This window comes from Tupaia chinensis, unplaced genomic scaffold, assembly GCF_000334495.1.
Source record: "Tupaia chinensis unplaced genomic scaffold, TupChi_1.0 Scaffold000013_1, whole genome shotgun sequence".
In the NCBI taxonomy this organism is placed as follows: Eukaryota; Metazoa; Chordata; class Mammalia; order Scandentia; family Tupaiidae; genus Tupaia; species Tupaia belangeri.
Window position 1 is genome coordinate 1,761,171 of NW_006159443.1, and position 22,699 is coordinate 1,783,869.

The 22,699-nt window shown below is 35.3% G+C and overlaps 1 protein-coding gene across 1 annotated transcript in view; it reads left to right on the plus strand.

Annotated features, from left to right (window-relative positions):
- MYCBP2 (MYC binding protein 2) overlaps positions 1-22,699 on the plus strand; it is a gene marked incomplete at its 5' end in the record, with an annotated part of 292,519 nt that overhangs the window by 242,400 nt on the left and 27,420 nt on the right. The window contains 9 exon segments of the mRNA XM_027769695.1: positions 2,656-2,813; positions 4,638-4,837; positions 5,718-5,867; positions 11,448-11,608; positions 12,922-13,078; positions 13,245-13,469; positions 15,623-15,688; positions 17,313-17,552; positions 17,832-17,921. Coding sequence (XP_027625496.1) covers positions 2,656-2,813; positions 4,638-4,837; positions 5,718-5,867; positions 11,448-11,608; positions 12,922-13,078; positions 13,245-13,469; positions 15,623-15,688; positions 17,313-17,552; positions 17,832-17,921 — 1,447 coding nt within the window.

The window sequence follows — 22,699 nt, forward strand, 5'->3', positions numbered from 1 at the left end:
ATGAAAAACCCAATCTGGAAGAAAACTCATCTCAAGGAAAAGAAGAATATTCCCATAAATACTCTGAAGTACTGAAAAACGTAATGATAAAAATTTATAAAATAAAAACTGACTTGTGAGACTGAGATTAAAAACATAATGAGGTAAAAAGAGTAGAAAACAAAGGGGACAGATTGCAGACTAAAGCAACACCATTATAAAGCTAATAAATTAATTATTTAGAATAATAAATTTCTGACATGAAGGACAAGTTCAAGATCATCACTATGAGTAAAGAATAAAAGGACAGAGATTTTAGCAATTAGAGGACCATAACAGGTATGGAAAAGAGGCAATCTAACATAAGAATAACTGGTATGTTTCAGTAGAAAAGTGAACAGATATCGTAGAAATGTATCTAAAGCTAAAAATAAAAACTTCCCAAAATAAAAAAGTACTGAATTTCCAAATTGAAAGGAAATATTTACAACAGGTAACTAAGAAATATCCTAAATTATTGAATACTCAAAAAAAAAAGAATTTTCAAGTATCTGCAAGAGAAAAATAAGTCATCTTGAAAAAGAAAAAGTAGGCTGAATTCAGACTTTTATACATCAATTTTGAATGAAAGAAGAAAAAAAAACAATATCTCAAAAGCTCCAAGAGAAAGAAATAATGCACTAGAATTTTACCCAATGTGAATCAGACATGCTCCAGTGCAAAAGATCTTGTGTACATGAGCACAAGTGTGCCTGTAATGTAATTTTTCAAAAAAGCACTGCTCTACCACAAAATCCATGATTAATTATGGGTTAATCAGTGAATCAGTGATTGATTGAAAGCATTTTTTAATTACTCTACAACTCTACAGTTCAAACTGAAAATTAATGGTACCAGAGCACAGAAGTGTAACATTCACAACGTCTAAAAATGAAACAGTGATGAGGTATTTTATATTCAGCATTCTCAAGAAAACCATAATTCAGGGAATATAGTACTTTTGAGTTATTCTTGAAAAGATATCTAGACAAATTCAAGTGATTTTTTTTTTTTTTTTTTGAGAGAGAGATTTTTGCTATAGGGCACATGCACTCACCAGAGAGACAGAAAACGAGAAATCCTCCCCAAGGGAGATGGCCATTCTGCAATTGCTTTTCCTCCATTCTCCTCTCAGGATTTTGGGCAACCATGCACACTTGCCCAGCATGAGTTTTAAGCTGCCAGGTCCAGAACTTGAACTGCTGTCAACTATATGGCAGTCCAGTGATGAAACCATTATGCCATCTGCTGGTCCCCAAACTTAAGGTATTTTAAAAGATGGTGAATAATGCACCCATCAGATCAATGGCTCTCAACCAGGAGTGATTTTTGCCCCCAGCTGATATCTGACAATGTTTAGAAACATTTTTTTGTCACAACAGGGCTGGTTTGCCTGCAGTCCTATTGGGCAGAGGGTAGGAATGTCACTAAACATCCTACAGTAAGCAAGACAGCCCCTCAACAATGAGTGATATGGTCCTGTATAGCCAAGACTGAAGGAAGCTTTGCTTCCTTCTTTTTTTTTTTTTTAATTACTTAAATTTTTTTTACAAGCATTATCATTTTTATTTGAAGTCTTTTTATTTTTCTAAATTGTATAAGGGTTCTTTATTACTATTCGTGGCAGAGTGTGTGTGGATATTTGTGAAAGAGATGAGCCTCTCCACAGGGTCTGGTGGAGCCTACTCCCACCACCTCTATCTTCCCCTTAAATTGGTAGAAAACTTCTTCTGAAAGCAGAATTAATGTCTGTGCTTTATGGTAAAACCATGTATAAAGTAAGTTAAGTTAATGCATCCTCATACTCTGCTCATTCTGGAACCACACATTTATAAACCCCAATCAGTTATGTACAATATTTATAGTTTATTCGTACAAGAAATTTAGAGAGGTGATAAGTAAACACCCAGAGAATTACTTATTAGAATATGTGCAAGCTTTACTGAGACTATTCAAGTCTATCTTGAATGATGGAGAAAAACTCTAGAACTCAAGGTGAACAAAAATGTCCCAATGTGGATTGAAAAGATAGGAAAAAATAAAACATGAAAAGAACAGTTGACAAACTTATCTTAGCTAAATAAGAAAGGAAAGGTGTCTCTCTGTTTTATAGAATGTTTCAACAAGAATTACAGAGCTATTGTATTTACTTTTTAAGTGTTTATTTGTAACTTTGCTATAGTGAATAGAAAAACTATTACTTTATTTAAGACCTAGTGGAAATCACTGACTTCTCACATAGAATGTAAATAGTATAACAACGATGCCAAAACTCAGTCTATTACCTCTCATTATGCTGATGTGGCCATGCTATAAAAAGGCTCGGACACAACTTCCCAAGAGTGAAGAACTTGTACAAAAGTACAAAACAATAACAAACCAAGTGTACTTATCTGTTTTATTAACTTTCCACATATGTGTATCCATTTTCCTTCTATTCAATGCATTTATGATTATATCTATTTTTCCTAAATGTTATGACACATTCTTTTTATTCTGAAAGAAGCATAGAACATTTAATGCCTTTTCTTCTTTTTCATTTAAAACACAAAGTAGACTTAAGAAAAGCATGAGTATAGTAACACTTCATTCACTTTTCCTCCTAAGTTTTTATCTGTCATCATGTTCCATCTGCAGTTTGGAAACTAGTCCCATAACTGATACCGATCTTGCAAAGAGAACTGTCTTCCAAAGATCATACTCAGTTGTCGCTTCTGAATACGATAAACAACACTCCATCTTACCTGCTCGAGTGAAAGCCATTCCTAGAAGAAGAGTTAACAGTGGAGACACGGGTAAGTGTAAAAATGGAAGGGAAAATTGAGTGGTCTAGCTATTGAAACTAAAAAATAGCATGGTTTTATTTGCAAATAACTTTTTAAATCTAAGTTTTGAAGGGAAAGCAATAGATGAATTTCTACTTTATGATTGATATTCCTTCTGTGTTATGTAGCCATAGATGTATGTTTATCTCTAAAGGTTGCATTTCATTTGAATATCCAGAAATCATTCAGTGATTGTTTATGAATAAATTGACCTTTACAATCTTACTTGTTAGATATTTAAGCCAAATACTGCAACCATTATCCCTTCTACTAAGCTTCAATGAACCAGCAATTCCAGTCACTTTCACAGTTATCTTTCCATTCCAAATAGAAGCTTTTAACTCTTGCAGTTACCATCACTCTTAGTAGTTGAAAAACTTTTGGAGGTATTAGTGGCTCTTAATCAGTGAAAAAATTATGTAATCTATGCCATTTGATAGCAACAACCCTAAATGAAGGCTATGAGGTTATACCTCACAATAATGAAAGAAATCAAAGAGAAAAGGATACTATGGTGATGACTTACAGGTGGACCACATACTAAATTGAAGACATGGCCCCAAAACAATAGGCAGATGTTTATCTTATTGATGATTATCTTCAAGAAAAATACTTTTGAGCGTTCCCCAATAAAGCATAGGTTTATTCAACAAATATTTTTGAGTTCTTATTGAGACAGCTTTATTATATTTATTTTTTAAAGAATTATTTTATTTAACTTTATTTATTTATTTTAACCAGAGAGGGACAGAGCAAAAGAGAGAGGGAAAATGAGAAAGTAAGCTACCAGGTCCAGGATTCGAACTGCAGTTTTCCATGTGGGAGTTTGGCATCCTTAACCACCATGCCACCTGCTGGCCCCAGGACAGCTTTATTATAAAGCAGTCTTTAAGAAAATAATGGAAACGAGATGTAGATGACATATAAGAATACTATGAATCTGTCAGCTTTAAGTATCTTTAGAAAGCATGAGGTTTGAAAAGTCACCTCTGCAGTTTACTAGGTATATGACTTTTAAAAAGTAAGATATTAATTTTTCTGAGCCTTGGTTTCTTCCTCTGTAAAATCGGAATTGTTATGATTTATGCCATGGACCAAAGAAACAAAATAAAAACAAACAAAAGACCCACCAACACCAAAGGCTCTTAAGTGAATAAGCTGGATATTATTTTCAACATTATGGGTTTTTTTGTTTGTTTGTTTGTTTTTTTGGAGAGGTTTTTCACTATAGGGCGCGTGCGCTCACCAGACAGACAGAGAGAGACATAGAGACAGAAAGCGAGAAATCACCCCCTAGGGGGGATGGTCACGCCGCAGTCCTTTCTCCTCCATTCTCCTCACGGGATCTTGGGGACGTACGCACATGCGCCCGGTGTGAGTTTTAAGCTACCGGGTCCGGGACGTGAACCGCGGTTGACTACGTGGGAGTCCAGCGACATAGCCATTACGCTAACTGCTGGTTCCCAACAATTGCTAGAGGATGTTTCTGTTTACCAGAGAGAGAGAGAATGAGAGAGACAGAGAAAGTGAAAGCATGCCCCAATAGGATATGGTTGTGCTGCAATCCTTTTTCTCCATTTCTCCATCCTTTGGGGAATTGGAAACATGTGTACATGTGCCTGGTGTGCTTTTCAAGCTGCCAGGGCCAAGATTTGAACAGCACTTGGCCATATGAGATCTATTCCTCTATGCAAAGTACTTTACCACTGCAGTATGGGGCCATCCCTCAGTATTGAATATATTAATCATATTTACTGCCTATGAAAATTAATACTTTTTCTTGTTTCTAAATAGAAGTTGGTTCTTCACTCTTGAGACATCCATCTCCTGAGCTTTCCCGACTCATCTCAGCCCACAGCTCTCTTTCTAAAGGAGAACGAAATTTCCAGTGGCCAGTTTTAGCTTTCGTTATACAGCATCATGATCTGGAAGGTCTTGAAATAGCAATGAAACAAGCATTAAGGAAATCTGCCTGCCGAGTTTTTGCTATGGAGGTATGACTACATTGATGGAGTTACTGATTAATTGATCATATAAATCATATGTTGATACTATTTAATGATTCTACTTTTCTACCAAACAGAAGTTTTATCAAATTAATAGGCATCAAATATCAAGTGTTCACATTGAAATAAACTCTAAAGTTTGTGAACATTAATGAATTTAGAATTACGTATTTAAGCACTCTAATGGAATTTATTTCTGCATTGCTTTATTATTTGAATACTGACATTATCCTTTTTAGAAAACTTTTTATACTCAGAATATCATTTCAGTAGGATGAAATGACAGGAAAAAAATGACAGAATAAGCAAAGAGGATGAAAACTAGGGCTGTAGGGTTATAAATTTGCCAGTAATAACTTATCTGGAGTTACAAACTCTGTTCGTTTTCTGGGAATGGTAATATTGCCATATATCAGAGGCCTGTCTGTAATAAATCTTCCTTCTTTATCATGAATGTGATAAATAACCTGTCACTTCATTGATGGTAATGATATGAATATATATAAGTAAAGGGCAGTTTGTGTAGAGTTTGAAAAACATTCTGCATTAAACCTAAATTTAAGTTGGAAAAAAAAATGTGCTTCAGTAAATTAATATTAAGAATTTTTTAAATAAAAATGATTCTTAACTAATTTGTATTTCATATATATTTTTACTTTTATTATGTTTTCTGTTTTATAATTAAAGCCAAAATTATTAAGTGTTTCTAGTTTAGTGTGCTTTCAATGACATGAACATCAGATTTTTCTAGTATCTTTTTTGGAAACAGTCCATTGAGTTATTTCATGTCTGAGTAAGAAGAATCCTGTGTTTTTAACTTACATATTTTCTTTTTATCTTGTACTCATTTAATCCTCATTTTTTTCAGGCTTTCAACTGGCTTCTGTGCAATGTCATCCAAACGACTTCTCTCCATGATATTCTCTGGCATTTTGTGGCATCACTGACTCCTGCTCCTGTGGAACCAGAGGAGGAAGAGGATGAAGAAAATAAAACAAACAAAGAAAATGTGGAACAAGTGAGATTTTTTGTTCATTCTAATTGTCCATATAACTGAGTAGTCCATCCTCAGAGAGGACAGTACTTTGCATGAAATCATTTACAGATTATCTATCCCAGAAGCAGGAATAGCATTCCAATCCTATATGAAGTATTATTAATAGTATTATTAGTAACTGTACTTAGTGTAAGTTGGCTCTCTAGCAAAGATGGTGATAGTCACATCTGTTTTCTCACTAAACACTATGGTCATTAAGAAACCAACTGGAGGATATGTACTATTACAATATAATATATGGCTGATAGAGTAACTCATTACACTGAAGATCAGCCTAATTCTTGATATTGCAGTAAGGTATTGGAGGTTAAAAATAGCACTTTTTAAAGACATGAAATTTAAAAATGTTCCTTTGGCTAGACAGGGCCTGGATTGGATAGGAAGCATAGGATGGAGATACCATTGAGCTGGAACACTGGAAGCCTGGGTTGCAGCAGCTTTTCTGTCCCACTGCAGTTGTTTGCCTTGTGGACCTCAGTTTCCCTGTCCGTTAAGTGTGTCAGAGTAAGCAAAGGTGGCACTTACTCCTGCACACTCTAAAATCACATACATGGCAATTCCAAGGATATCAAGCAACATTACCAGAGTAAAAATTTCTAAGATTCTTAAGAAAACAAGACTCCTTGAACTAGACTAGCAAAAACAATAGACAGCAAAAATAGACCCTTAAGAGTTTCAGTCTCTGTAATTATCTATATATATTCAGAATAACTGTTTATATGTTTAAGGAAATAAAAGTGAAATTTTAATATATTAGCATGTAAGCTGCCATTGTGTAGTGGCAACACAGTGCTCTGCAAGGCTAGAAGCCATATGACTGACCACTGGCTTGGGTCTCAAGGTCAGCCTAGAAACACCTCAGGCATATGGTGAGTGTGTCCAGGATTCTGGAGAGCTGGAAGGCTAGTAAGAGGCTATCTCAGCATGATGAGACCCTGTCAAGGGTGCTTCTGTCTCTCTTGCCTATGCATACATTCTCTGTGATCAATTTTTTGAAAACATTTTTAATAAAAAAAATAATACTACATCTCAAAATTTGATTGACAGAGTACTGTTTTGGTGAAATAGCTGGTATCAGGCTTAGCTCTCATCATAAACAACAGAAAACTGGACAAAGTGTATAATACAATTGTTTCTAGATTTTGGGCAATATCCAACACAGGACTATGATCCTTGAGAGAAGTAAAAGGAATGAGGTAAGCCTCACAATCTGCCAAAAAGAACCCACCCAGAGCACCTAGATTCTGCTGGGCAGAGGAAATAGACATCAAAGTTTGGAATTTGGGAAGCAGGGTACCAGTAGGAGAGAACTGAAGAAGGGACTCCAGAAGTTTTGCATGGACCTCTCTGTTAGGTCCTGGCCACTCTCCTATGAACTCACAGTTTCTCTAGGGATGCCTAGCAATGAAAATAAATTGTAAGCTAAGAACTGAGCAAATTCTTAGCTTCAGAGTTTAGAAGACGTTGAAGTTCTACCCCAAACAAAGATGAGATGAGGGTGGTGAACACTGTTGTACCATTAAAACCCCAGAAAGACATGAGGAATACAGACCATGCCTTAAGAGTAAAGACCACAGACTTAGGGGAAAAGGCAGTACCTAAAATCTAGACCAAAACTGAAATAACCCCAGACAAACAGAGTTGAATGCCAAGCTTTGACAGAATCTATTTTGCTTGCTATCTCCCTAAACTTAATAGTCTTTAGAAGATAATATAAACCGGAACTTCAATAGACATGCAAAAAAAAAAAAAAGGCAAAAAGTAACCACCTTTTAGTTAGGTTACTGACACAGTTTAAGGCGTCAAGATGTAGCCATCTTTTACTTAGCTCATTGAAACAGTGCAGAAGGATTGCTGAGCTCACACAGGTAACATGATGAAGAACCAAGCACATTTGTATTCTGTTATGGAATAACAACCTCTTAGAGAACAAGTTGACAAGATCTATTAAAAATTCACATTAAAAATGATTCAATAATTCTACCTCTGAATTTTTTTCTGTCTTCTATGCATGTATAAAAGGACCAGTATACAAACTGATTTATTACAGAATTTTTTATAAAAACAAAAAATTGGGGGCCAGACAATGGCATCATGGTTAAGGCAGCTGCATCTGATATGGCTGACTAAGGGTTTGAGTTTTGGATCTGACACCTTGAAAAACACAGCAGGCACATATGTGCCTGTGTGCAAAATCCCAAGAGGAGACTGGAGGAGAAGGGACTGAGAGATTGTAACATCTCCATCCGCTCTCAGGGGTGCTTTCTCACATTGTCTCCATCTGTCTCTGTCTCTATTTAGCAAGCACATGTGCCCTATAGCAAATTAAAAAAAAAAAATTGAAAATACCCTAAATGCTCTGAAGTGAACTAATAAACTGTGTTATTTCTATTTATTGGAATCCTATGCAACATTAATATCTAGTAAGTAATGATCTCCAAGATGAATTGTCCATTGTAAAGAAAGGAAGATCAGTGTGCTTAGAGTGCTCCCATTTGTGTAAATATACATTATTTATAGACCATCAAAGAAACTGGTAATAGGAATTGCCAATGGGGAGGATACCTCAGTGACTGAGATATGAGAAGAGGGAAACTAATATTTTTATAGTATATTTATTATACCCTTTGAATGTTTTTATTATAAACATATATTACTTACTCAAAGAATAACCTTGCTAAGTGAGAAAATGAATGTGAAACTTGTATCATAGTAGGTAGTCAGTGTTAAGTATTAAACAGATGTATTTCAGTTCAGCAAATTGTATATGTGTAGATGGGTAAAATTACTGAAAATAAAATAAATAACCATCACTGCTTACTAAGGTCTTTTAATGGTCTAATGTGATGTAAACATGACATCATAGTTTTCCTTATAAAAGCATATGCTGTAATATATGAAGGCGAGATGTCTGATTAGGTGGTATGAGGCAAGCTAATCTAAGTACATACCATAAAATAGATTCTGTCTGTGGTATGTACAAAACTTCCCAAATGGAAGAAGTGCCTTGAACAAAGTCTGAAGTGTAGTTCTGGAAATGTAAATCATCTGACTGAGAACTCGTTTAATGGAAAGAAAGGCCTAATTTTTAAGTTACTTGAATAGGCGTAGAAATTTCATGTCAAAATCGTAGCAAGACTTTTTTTTATTATTAAGTAGTAATTTTCTCCTAAATGATCCGTTTTGTTTTCACATAATCTCCAAAAAAAAAAAAAAGAAAATCTAAGATCTATGTAAAACAAGAAAAAAACGGGTAGTTTATTAATCAATTCTAGTCCAGACATTTTTTTTACCTGAATTGTGTACCTTTTTTTTTTAAACAATCATCTATTTAATTAATTTATTTTAATTTACTATGGGGCTCTTGCACTCACCAAAGAAAGAGAGACAGTGAGAGAGAAACAGTGAGAGAGAGAATGTGAGAAAGCAAGCCACCCAGGTCCAGGACTCAAACCACAGTCGGTCATGTGGGAGCCCAGTGCCAAAACTACTAAACCACCTGCTGGGCCCATGCATTATGTTTAGAAAGAAGAAGAAAAAAAAAAAAAACCAGGATATTAAAATGGAGATTTCTTAATTCTGTCACACAGCTGATGAATTTGCTTTTAATTGCTGCCCCAGAGGGACTTCCATAGATAAAGTGATCTGGCAGACACTGAGCTGGAATTCCCACAAAGAGAATGATTGGCTCAGGCTGGAGAGTTGTGTCCTCTAACCATACCTGCTTCTGCTTCAGCCACAGCCTTTCTTCACTATGTACATGGGGCTCCACTTCTCCCACCTTCCTTTTTTTTGAGGGGAGAGATTTTTGCTGTAGGGCAAGTGTGCTCTCTGGAGAGAAAAAGCAAGAAATCATCCCCTGGGGGGATGACCATGGTGCAGTCCCTTCTCCTACTGGGATTCCGGGTACTCAGGCACACACACCCTACGTGAGTTTCAAGCCACAGGTCCGGGCCTCGAACTACGGTTGGCCATATGGAAGCCCAGCACTTACACCACTTACTGGCACCCCACCTCACCTCTTGATGTTGCCTGATTATGTCCTGGAGATGTGTGTTTCTAGTGACCCCTGCTTCACAGCATGTCTACTCAGTGCTCTCTGAATTTTAATCAGTTGGTTTTGAGCAGTTTCTTGATTTTCTTTCTTTGGGTTTTTGAAGTACTCTATTAGAATTCTCTTATAAATTTTATTACATAGGTAACTTTTTTTCTTTGAGAGGTCTTTGCCTTAGGGTGTATGTGCTCTCCAGACAGAGACAGAGACAGTGAGAGGGAAACGTGAGTTGTAAGCCACCAGGTCTGAGACTTACCTGCGGTCAGCCATGTGGGAGTCCAACAACATAACCGCTACACCCTCTGCTGCCCCCACATAGGTAATATTAATAGAGCTATCTGAGTGAGACTTTAAATGAGGAATGAAATTCAACCTTTACTTCTTTTTCCAAGCTACTGTATATCTGCCCAAATGAGGGAGCTGTTTTTCTTATTAAAATACATAAAAATGCTATGAGAGCTAGTAGTAATCTCAACTACTTTTTTTTTTTTTTTTTTAGAGGTTTTCGCTATAGGGCACATGCACTCGCCAGATAGAGAGAGACAGAGAGATAGAAAGCGAGAAATCACCCCCCAGGGGGGATGGTCATGCCGCAATCCCTTCTCCTCCATTCTCCTCTCAGGATTTTGGGCATGCATGCACACCTACCTGACTTGAGTTTTAAACCTCTCGATCTGGAATTCAAACCTCAGTTGACTAAGTGAGAGTCCAGCAACATAACCATTGCTCCATCTGCTAATCCCCAAGTAACCCCAACTAAACACATTAGCTTTTCATATTAAAATATACATATAAAATATACATATATGTGCATGTATGCATACACATACATGTGTACACATACATGCATATACATATGGATTTCCCCTACTAGTACATCTATACTATGCTAGAATTGATACAGATATAGGGAATTGTTCTAGTCTGTTCTGTTGCTAATATTCTTAGACTAGGGTAATATCTAAGATGAGAAATTCACTCAGCTCAGGTTTGGGGCTACATCTGGTGAGAGTCTTCACACTGGTGGTAACAGTGAGGACCAGAGCTTCAACAGAGCAGAGTGTGACTCTGTCTCCTTCCCTTTCCTTACTAAAGCACCAGGGCTCAATCATGGGGGGCCTCACCCTGATGCCTTATCACCTCCCAAAGGTCCCATTCTTCAACACCATAATCAGAAAAGTCTGTACTCTCTCAACACTGTTCATGTTGAGAGTAAAAATGGCTCACCAGATTTTAACACGTGAATTTTGGGGAGATACATTCATACCATAACAGGGGTATTCATTTACATGGTGATTTTATTTGTGAAGGACCTTATCACGTTTTTTTCTAAAAATAATACAAACATAATACATTACTTACTGTATGTTTGGGTTATGGCTTAGTTTGTTGTTTGCATCTTTATTACTTGAGTATCTTTTTTCTTTTATGAGGAAATTTCCTTCTAACACACAAACTAATAAGCTTGCTTTGAATTTCTGTCTTAGGAGAAAGATACAAGAGTATGTGAACACCCACTCTCAGACATAGTGATAGCAGGGGAAGCCGCTCATCCTTTACCTCATACCTTCCACCGCTTACTTCAGACGATCTCTGATCTTATGATGTCTCTCCCCAGTGGCAGTTCATTACAGCAAATGGCCCTAAGGTAATTTTATATCAAAATATACTGAGTACATTCGAGTGTAGATTTTATAGAGTATTCAGAATACCAAATGCTTTTCAGAATCTTACTTTCCTTAGATAGTAAGATGCAAAAAAATCTCTGAATTATATAAATAGTGCCTGCCTCTTCACTGTCATAATTTAGAATTGTCCTCCTTAAGTCACACCGGTTTGCCCTTTTTTAAAAAGCAGGTAATATATTTCTTAATGCTCTAAGTCATCACCGTCTATAACAATTTCCCATATATCCCCTCACCTATTTTATATCATTTAAATGTCGCAAAGTAGGAAGAAGGAAAACAAAATCCCCCAAACAAGAGCCAAAATATAGTTTTGACATGAAAAGAATGTTAAGAAAAATGGAGCCTAGTTATATGTAGCCAACCCAAAATTCATTTTTAAGGAACATCATTTCATTTTAAGTTGGAATCTGTTGAGAATTTAGCATTACTTTTTGGGTAAAGCAGTGCTATTGTTAGTTCCACATACCAGACTATAGATAGAAATAAATAATTCATTCATTTATATAAGAAAAAGGCTGATGGAATTATTGAGCTTCCCAAATCTCTAATGGTATTACTAACAGAAAAGAGTTTTGGTTTTTTTATAATTACTTATCTAATTGTATTTATTGTTATTATTATTATTTAATTTGCTATAGGGCATGCACTCACCAGAGACAGACAGACAGACAGATAGAGAGGTGAGAAAGCAAGCCATGAGATCTGGGACTCAAACTGTGGTCGGCCATGGGGGAATCCAGCACCCTAATCACCATGCCATCTGTTGGCCCCCAGGATTGTTTTGTTTGGTTTTGTTTTTGTTTGTTTTTGTTTTTGTCCTTCTCACAAAATTTTTGAAGTGTGATACACATTATATCCTGATGAATTAGCATGTAATTTTAAGACTAATAAATTTAAGAGACTGCTTTAGATGGTATAATACTATACCACAGATTAATTATCTTTTTTGCTTCAATAGCCTTATTCTTTATGTGTTTAATATTTCTATATTTAAAATGGTGGATTTTTCTTTAGAACTTATTCCAAAGAATCCAGCTTTATTTGTCAAAAAAAAAAAAAAAGAAAGAAAGAAAGAAAGAAAAAAAGAAAGAAAGAAGAAGAAGCCAGTACCAATGATTTTGTTTGCTGAATTTTTAAATTGTTGGGCTTTTTTTTTTACTGGAGTATTCCAATTTCTTGAGATATTAGCTGAGAGTTCCTTAGATCTTCCTGTAAAATAATCTTTTCATATATTGCTTATATGTATTGCTTCATATATTGATTGCCCTTGTAGGTGCTGGAGTCTCAAATTCAAGCAATCTGATCACCAGTTCCTGCATCAGAGCAACGTCTTTCATCATATTAACAATATTTTGTCAAAATCAGATGATGGAGATAGTGAAGAGAGTTTTAGCATCAGTATACAATCTGGCTTTGAGGCCATGAGCCAGGTCAGTCATTTAACAGTTACTGTCCTATTAGTTAATAGTCCAAAAAACAGATACTATAAGTTACTTGTAAACAGTTTGCTTCTCACATTATTTCTTGTCTCATGTTTTATCTGCTTTATTATGGAAGATCTCGAATATTATAAATTCTTTCTCCTCTTTCTGACAGGAATTATGCATAGTAATGTGCCTAAAGGACTTAACCAGCATTGTTGACATAAAAACTTCAAGCCGACCTGCCATGATAGGCAGTTTGACAGATGGTTCCACAGAAACCTTTTGGGAATCAGGAGATGAAGATAAGAACAAAACTAAGAACATCACCATCAACTGTGTGAAAGGAATCAATGCCCGCTATGTGTCTGTTCATGTTGACAATTCCCGAGATCTTGGGGTAAGAAAGGAATCTTGGGGCCCGCAGGTGGAATGGTGGTTGGGGCACTGGACTCCCACATGGCCAACAGTGGTTCCAGTCCCAGACCTGGCGGCTTGCTTTTTCATTCTCCCTTTGTCTCTCTCTCTCTGGTCTTATATAAGAATAACAATAAATAAAGAATTATTTTTAATTAAAAAGAAAAAGAAAATCTTAATGACTCAGTAGTTCTTTCAAACTTCAGTTTAGCAAAGAGATTTATCACATAGAACATCATCAAACAAGCAGCATTTTTATATTCCTCAAATAATTTTTAAATCTGGAAACAAATTAATATCATTGGGGCACTGTAGAATACCAATGCTAAACAGTAGTGTGATGGCAGATAAACTACAGCTACAGCTACACACAATAAAAGTCTACTATATATCTTTCTACTCCCATGCTTTTGTTTAAGCTATTCTTGTGACCCGGATAGTCTCCCCTTAAGCACTGCATGAAATGTTCTCTCAAGATCTCTAAGACTCAGAAAAATCCTCTGCATAACTGCTTTATAAAATTTAGCATTTCATTCTGCTGGGTTCTTTTTGTATTACTATGATGGTACTTGGTATACTTTGATCTATAGTGTTAGTAGCTTCCTGTTTCTACTTGTCACCCTCAATCCTCATGGAAGTAAAATATAATAGTTTTTGGACTAACTGAAGTAATCTTCAGTATATTCTCCCTAACCCTAGTCTATCTACTGGTTTCAACTGAACTAATACTTCTCTATAAAAGTCAGTAAACAAAGGTAAAAGAGTCCTCATTACTTGAGTGCTAAGAATTAAGAAAAGCGCACCTACTGCCGTACTGCCATTATTCTACCCCCATTTCTGAGAAAGGATATTTGGAATTTTTTTTCCTCAAAGTAGATGTGGCTTTCTAGCAGATGCAGTACTAATGGAAACCCTTGAACTATCGCCAAGCTGCTCTTGCCTGATTTACATCTTCCCAGGAAGAACCAGAATGGTGGGGTTGAGCAGATAATCTGGGTGTACAGCCATCCATAGCAGTCCAGTCTGCAATCAGAGCCCTCCTGGCTGTCCCAAGCAACCTCACCCCTGTACGTCAGTGCAGATTCAGTTCTTCTCTGGGACTGAATAAGAAACAGGGGCTTAGCCCATATGAATTTGTTTCTTTAGACCCAAGAATTTCAATTGACACAATGACTATCTTACTAGAAAGTCGAGAGTAAGAAAACATTTTTCTGGGTAGAACTCACTGCTAAGTATAAAGTTATCATTGACTCATGTTACATTTTTAGCCAGAATGTACTTTCCTTTAGAACAATAATTGCAGTCAATTTGACATTGTTGTCTAAAAGGAGATAATTATAACACTATTCATTTTTAAATCCATAGTATGTATGCTGATATCCTCTTTCCTTTTAAGAGACTTCCTCTGTTATACATATTCTCGTTAATTTTATATACCCTAGCGTCCACCAGTGTCTTGTACACAGCTTTTGTTGATTTGAATTGCATCAGCCTATACCACTCATAGTATGCAGCTCTCTGAAGAATTCCTCTGTCAATGTATTTCTTGATGTGCTCTGTGTTAAACCCAAACTTAAGATCTTTGACTCAAATACCAAATTTTCTCTTCTACCATTCAGTATTTTGTGTGTTAATATTGCCTTTCCTGATTTGGTAAGTATCTGGGTGAATAGAACCAGATATTCTTTTCCAAGTCTGTTAGGCAGTCTGGGTATATTATGAAATTCATATTCATTTTTTAGTTAAGTTACCTTACTTCCTTTTACTTCCTGGAGTAATGAAAATATAGTAATGGAAGTGGGATATGAGTTACAACAAAATAAAGCTGTTGAATGGCTTCATCAAGGTAGAAATGGAGTTTAAATGATGTTTGGGCCTTGGATAAAGAGAAGAAATGGCAGTCTCTTACAGCATGGATAAAGGCTGAAATGTGAGATTAAAGTTTGCTTATGAGAATAGGAGAAGACTGTGATTGTAGGCATTATAGTAAGTTGGATTCCACCCCAGGTGTGTGGGGAATCTGGAAGGACTGTAAAAAATAGTCATAGGAGTTTATGTGATATCAGTAAGTTGTAAGAAATCATTGTAAGTTCTAAAGCAGAAATATGGATAACTAGTTTGAATTGTCTATTTTAGAATAAAGTTACCTCGATGACTTTCTTAACTGGCAAAGCAGTAGAAGATTTGTGCAGAATAAAGCAGGTAATTGAAATTTTATCATTACATGTTTTGTTATGTAGGGAGAAACTTCTTCTCAGCCTCCAATGTTAAGTTCCAATTTTGGCAGACTACCAAAGTATTAACAGGAAACTATTTGCAGAACACTGAATGGATGAACGTCCTTGTGTAGGAACAGGCACAACCATTTCTATGCTAGGCATCTCACCCATCATTGCCCTGTATGTCCTCCAATCATGAGCAATTTACATTGTGTCTTTGCTCTACCTCTCTCACCCCTGCAGAGATTCAGATGCCTTAAAATTCATCACAGATCTGATGCACAGTTAACACTTTAATTCACCTACAGTTTGGTTAAGATAGGTTTTGTTCTCTAGCCTGAAAAACCTATCACTTACAACACTACAGCTGTATCCAGGTTGCAAGTCAGTTTATGAACCAACTCTAGAAACAAGATTTATCTGAGCCTATGTCTCATGATTGTGTACACATTCCCTTAGTTATTATGTTCGTGAAACTTTGTCAAAGCTTTTCTGTGGCTACTTTATCCCTCAAAAGTTGACCAGTTGTGTTTTATTTTCAACTCATAATGAAAGAATGAATTGAAATGTTGGATTAAACAAATAATAAATTTTATTTAAATTGATAAAAAATTATGACATAATAGTTACGTTGTTGAACTCCCATGTAGTAGACCACAGTTTAAATCCCAGATCCTGCAGCTTAAAACACATCAGGTGTGTGTGCGTGCATGCCAAAAATCCTGAGAGGAGAATGGAGGAGAAGGGATTGCAACATGGTCTCCCCCTTGGGGGGGGGGAGTGATTTATTTCTTCTTGTCTCTCTGTCTCTCCAGTTAGTGCATGTGCCTGTAGCAAAAAAAAAACTCTCTAAAAAAAAAAAAATGTCAAAGAATTTAGGAACATATCCCTACTTTATAAGGTATTGTTTGTTTATGCTTAATATTCCTTGGAGAAAATTGACATTATTAGTTAGCTTAGATGTCTGCATAAATCATGTAGAAGTCCCTAGATCATTTCTTGGTTATCAAATGCAATACTAACATTAGGGGAATAGTGTCAAAAAAACATGGAATGGACATTTAATTTTTTAATAGTGTGAAAAAATGGTGAATTGACATTTAATTTTTGAAAAAGATGCATTCTAGAATGAAGTACATATATATAATTTTTCTTCAAAAGTAAAACATATTAATTAATTGCACATTGACAGTACAGATCTTTAAATGGTACTTTAAGAAAGCACAAAACTGAACTTTATATGGATCTTGTCTTTCTACTTACAGTTGACGTAGGCAAACTATAATCACATCGTTTGTGATGGTTTCATTCATGTAATTTGTTCTGGGAAGGAACATGTAGTCAGGCCTGAATGAAATTCTTAATTCCATCATTTACTGAGAATCTCTCAACCTGTATTGATTAGGTTCTTCATTTGTATAATAGCTACTATAAATAATGTTACTTAGTCCTACAAGATTTAAATAAGATTATCAGCATGTAGTGACCTAATAACCTTTACTCTCTGAACAATTGTGATTTGAGCTTGCTGTCATTAATGCTAAGTCTAGGCAGTGATAAAAGTGACTCGACTGTATAAGGTTTCTGTCCCTTTTCTACTCGACCAGGTTGATCTGGATTCCAGGCACATTGGTTGGGTAACAAGTGAACTTCCAGGAGGGGATAATCACATCATCAAAATTGAATTAAAAGGTCCAGAAAATACTCTAAGAGTTCGACAAGTTAAAGTCTTGGGCTGGAAAGATGGTGAAAGCACAAAAATTGCCGGCCAGATTTCAGCCAGTGTGGCCCAGCAACGGAACTGTGAAGCTGAGACTCTACGAGTATTCAGACTTATTACATCTCAGGTGGGTATCATTAGGACACGTTCTACCACAGGATAACTTGACACAGTATATTTCAAGGGTGTGGCAAAGTATTTTGTAAAACTTGTTAGGTATTTCTGGCTATAAATATGACCCATTTTTACTTCTTATAGCCCTAAATGCCATAATCCAGAAAAGCCATGGTATATAAAGTCAGCATACTATTTTATAAAGATAGCAGAATCATCTAATAAATCCTCTAGCTTCTACAGTAGTGATTTTGTTATTAATTCCTTCCCACATGCCTATCTTCTTCTTCAGGTATTTGGAAAGCTCATTTCTGGAGATGCTGAACCTACACCAGAACAAGAGGAAAAAGCACTCTTGTCATCACCAGAAGGAGAGGAAAAAGTATACAATGTATTTATTTGTATTCTAAAAATACTTACTTCTGTCTTTCATCCTCTTACTTTCATCAGTAAAATGATCCATGTATCACTACATATTTTAGTGAATATGTGATTTTAGTTTATATGCACTTCATCTTTTCAAATTTAAGTACAAAGAAGATGGAGGAGCTATCTAAAAGAAACACATTATTTGAGCATGTATATGACATGATATTTAAGTTAACAGCAAAATTTGCTGTGTAGCTTGGCTGTTGTATTCTATTGGCAGCATTTATAAAATTATTTAGTAATCTTCTCCCTCTTCCATTTGATCTGTCCTTCACAGTCCAACTTAAATATACCATCTTCACTGTGGACCTTCTTATGGTTCCTCCAAATAACAGTTTTCCTTTGCTAAATTTTATAATAACCTTTATGTGTCTCTTCTTGATTTCTCTCTTGTTAAGTTTATATAGATACATGATTATCTCTTCTACTGAACCATGCCTTCTTAAAGATAAAGTGCATGTTTGGTTTACCTTTGTATCTACCATGGTATAATTACACCTATGTTCAGTACATTTTTATTGAAATAACTACTCTTTATACTACTCTTGAAATTTCTTCTAAAACACAATTGGTTTACTTGTTTGGTCTAAGCATTGTAACCGAAGAGGAATCAACTCACAACGCGTGTCAGTATTCTTTTGTCTTTAAATATTGCAAATAATCTCCTTGATAACCCTTTCAAAGATTAATTTCAAGGATTTACCTAGTCTACTAGCCCTGTGCCTTCTAACACAGTAGGGTCTAATTCATCACCATTTTTTTTTTTTGAGGTCTGTAAGAAAAAAAATAATAATTTTATAAACTTTAGTACTTAAACATCTTTTGGAGATATTATTTCAGTGACCACAAGACTGTGTAACTACTTATTATATCATCTGAATTCTAGGCCAGCAATGGTGGTGCAGCAGAATCTCAATGCTCTACAGGGCTGAATGCATATGGGGAGGCCTGAGGTTTATTTTCTGAGGTCTCTCTCTCTCTCTCCATATATATATATATATCATGCATACACATGGATTCCCTTGATCCTGACTGGCTGAGGCTAAGGGTAAATAACCCTGTTGGGATTTTCCATCTGTCTTTCCTTCTCTTTCTCTCCTTCCCTCCCTTCTATCTGCTTCTCTCTCTTTTAGAAGAAACTTTTTTTAAAAAAATCAACTGAATTTCTTCTCCAGTTTTATTATTTCTTATACATTGAATTCTTGTACATCTTTATGGTATATAATATGATTTTTCAAACTTAATGCAATATGTGATAATCAATTTATGGATATTATCATATACATCATTTTCAAAGAAGAACTTTACATTCTTATGTCTATTCATGGTATATAAAGTCAGCATACTATTTTATAAAGATAGCAGAATCATCTAATAAATCCTCTAGCTTCTACAGTAGTGATTTTGTTATTAATTCCTTCCCACATGCCTATCTTCTTCTTCAGGTATTTGGAAAGCTCATTTCTGGAGATGCTGAACCTACACCAGAACAAGAGGAAAAAGCACTCTTGTCATCACCAGAAGGAGAGGAAAAAGTATACAATGTATTTATTTGTATTCTAAAAATACTTACTTCTGTCTTTCATCCTCTTACTTTCATCAGTAAAATGATCCATGTATCACTACATATTTTAGTGAATATGTGATTTTAGTTTATATGCACTTCATCTTTTCAAATTTAAGTACAAAGAAGATGGAGGAGCTATCTAAAAGAAACACATTATTTGAGCATGTATATGACATGATATTTAAGTTAACAGCAAAATTTGCTGTGTAGCTTGGCTGTTGTATTCTATTGGCAGCATTTATAAAATTATTTAGTAATCTTCTCCCTCTTCCATTTGATCTGTCCTTCACAGTCCAACTTAAATATACCATCTTCACTGTGGACCTTCTTATGGTTCCTCCAAATAACAGTTTTCCTTTGCTAAATTTTATAATAACCTTTATGTGTCTCTTCTTGATTTCTCTCTTGTTAAGTTTATATAGATACATGATTATCTCTTCTACTGAACCATGCCTTCTTAAAGATAAAGTGCATGTTTGGTTTACCTTTGTATCTACCATGGTATAATTACACCTATGTTCAGTACATTTTTATTGAAATAACTACTCTTTATACTACTCTTGAAATTTCTTCTAAAACACAATTGGTTTACTTGTTTGGTCTAAGCATTGTAACCGAAGAGGAATCAACTCACAACGCGTGTCAGTATTCTTTTGTCTTTAAATATTGCAAATAATCTCCTTGATAACCCTTTCAAAGATTAATTTCAAGGATTTACCTAGTCTACTAGCCCTGTGCCTTCTAACACAGTAGGGTCTAATTCATCACCATTTTTTTTTTTTGAGGTCTGTAAGAAAAAAAATAATAATTTTATAAACTTTAGTACTTAAACATCTTTTGGAGATATTATTTCAGTGACCACAAGACTGTGTAACTACTTATTATATCATCTGAATTCTAGGCCAGCAATGGTGGTGCAGCAGAATCTCAATGCTCTACAGGGCTGAATGCATATGGGGAGGCCTGAGGTTTATTTTCTGAGGTCTCTCTCTCTCTCTCCATATATATATATATATCATGCATACACATGGATTCCCTTGATCCTGACTGGCTGAGGCTAAGGGTAAATAACCCTGTTGGGATTTTCCATCTGTCTTTCCTTCTCTTTCTCTCCTTCCCTCCCTTCTATCTGCTTCTCTCTCTTTTAGAAGAAACTTTTTTTAAAAAAATCAACTGAATTTCTTCTCCAGTTTTATTATTTCTTATACATTGAATTCTTGTACATCTTTATGGTATATAATATGATTTTTCAAACTTAATGCAATATGTGATAATCAATTTATGGATATTATCATATACATCATTTTCAAAGAAGAACTTTACATTCTTATGTCTATTAAAAAATGCTTTTTTTTGTAAGCCACTTCCAACCATCTCCTACTCTCCACTTTCCTTCCATACCATCTCTGGTATCTACACTTGCCCTCCTTACTATTTTGTCTTCAAATATTTCCATTTTGGGCAAAAAATGCAGACATTTGGAATGTAGTGAGCAGGGATATTCAATGTTTGTTTTTCAAAGTCTGGCTCATTACACATAGCATTAAGTCTTCTATATTCATCCTCTTTGTATCAAAGGACAGAGTCTCATAGTTCTTTATGACTGAGTAGTGTTTTTCACTATAGTCATCAGTTGTTAGACAATTAGTTTGATTCATTTTTCTAGCAATTATGAATAATGCTGCAATAAATGTGGATGTACAAGTGTCTTTCTGTTTTCCTATCCTTTGGGTAAATACCAAGAAGTCATTACTGGGCCATATGATAGTTCTATTTGTAAATTTTTAAGAAAACTCTATGTTGATTTCCACAGTGACTGTACTAGTTTGCATTCCCACCAACAGTGCAAGAGGGTTCCCTCTTCACCATATCCTTGTCAACACTTGTCATCCTTTGTTTTTTTGTTTTGTTTTGTTTTGTTTTTATAGTCATTCTGACTGGGGTTAAGTGATACCTAATTGTGGTTTAGATTTACATTTCCCTAATGATAAGAGATGTTTAACATTTTTCCATATGCTTTTTGGCCAATCATAGGTCTTCTATAGAGAGTTATCTGTTCAGCTTATTTGTCCATTTTTTAATCAGATTATTAAAGGGGTTTTTTTGTTGTTGTTTTTTAATTCTTTCTATTTACCTCGTGTTTGATTTGTTTCTCTCTTTCTGGTTTATTAAGGTCCAAGATAAGATCATAGACTTGAAAGCTTTTCTTTCTTATATAGTTATTTAATGCTGTTAGTTTCTTCTAGATACTGCTTTAGTTGGGTGTCACACATTTTGGTGTATTGTGTTTTCATTTTAGTTCAAAATATTTTCTGATTTTGGGAACCAGCAGTTAGCGTAATGGCTATGTCGCTGGACTCCCATGTAGTCGACCGCGGTTCGCGTCCCAGACCCGGTGGCTTAAAACTCACGCTGGGCGCGTGTGCGTGCGTGCCCAAGATCCCGAGAGGAGAATGGAGGAGAAGGGATTGCGACGTGACCATCCCCCATGGGGGAGTGATTTCTCGCTTTCTGTCTCTATGTCTCTCTCTGTCTGTCTGGCGAGCGCACGCGCCCTATAGCAAAAATCTCTCCAAAAAATAAATAAATAAATATTTTCTGATTTTTATTGTTACTTCTTTATTCCCTAGGTAATTTAGATGTGTCTTATTTAATTTTCAAATATTTGAGGATTTTTCTGGTAACTTTCTATTGTTAATTTCTAGTTTAATCCCATTATAATCAAATAATATACTTTGTATAATTTTAGCCTGTTTGAAATTACTAAGATTTGGGTATCTTATCTTATGGTCTATTTTAGTGATTTCTCATGTCACATAAAAATGCATCATTTGAAAAAACTGTGAACTCCATTATTGTTCTCTGAGGGGTTCTATAAATATCAGTTAGTTCAAGTTGATTGAGAATTTTTTTCATGTCTTTAAAAGTCTTATGGGGGGGGCTTGTTTGCTTATTTTTCTGTCAAGTACAGAAAGAGAAGTTTTAAAGTGTCCAACAATATGAGTTTTTATATTTATAATTCAGTTTACCTGGTGGCTTATCTCAACCCTCTGATAGTCTCCAGAAAGGTTATGGTTTTGTAAGTTGTCAACTATTTTCGTCACTGTTAGCAGGAGAGTGACATTTTCTGTGTCTTTCTATTCAAAGAAAAGTGAAACCAAGAA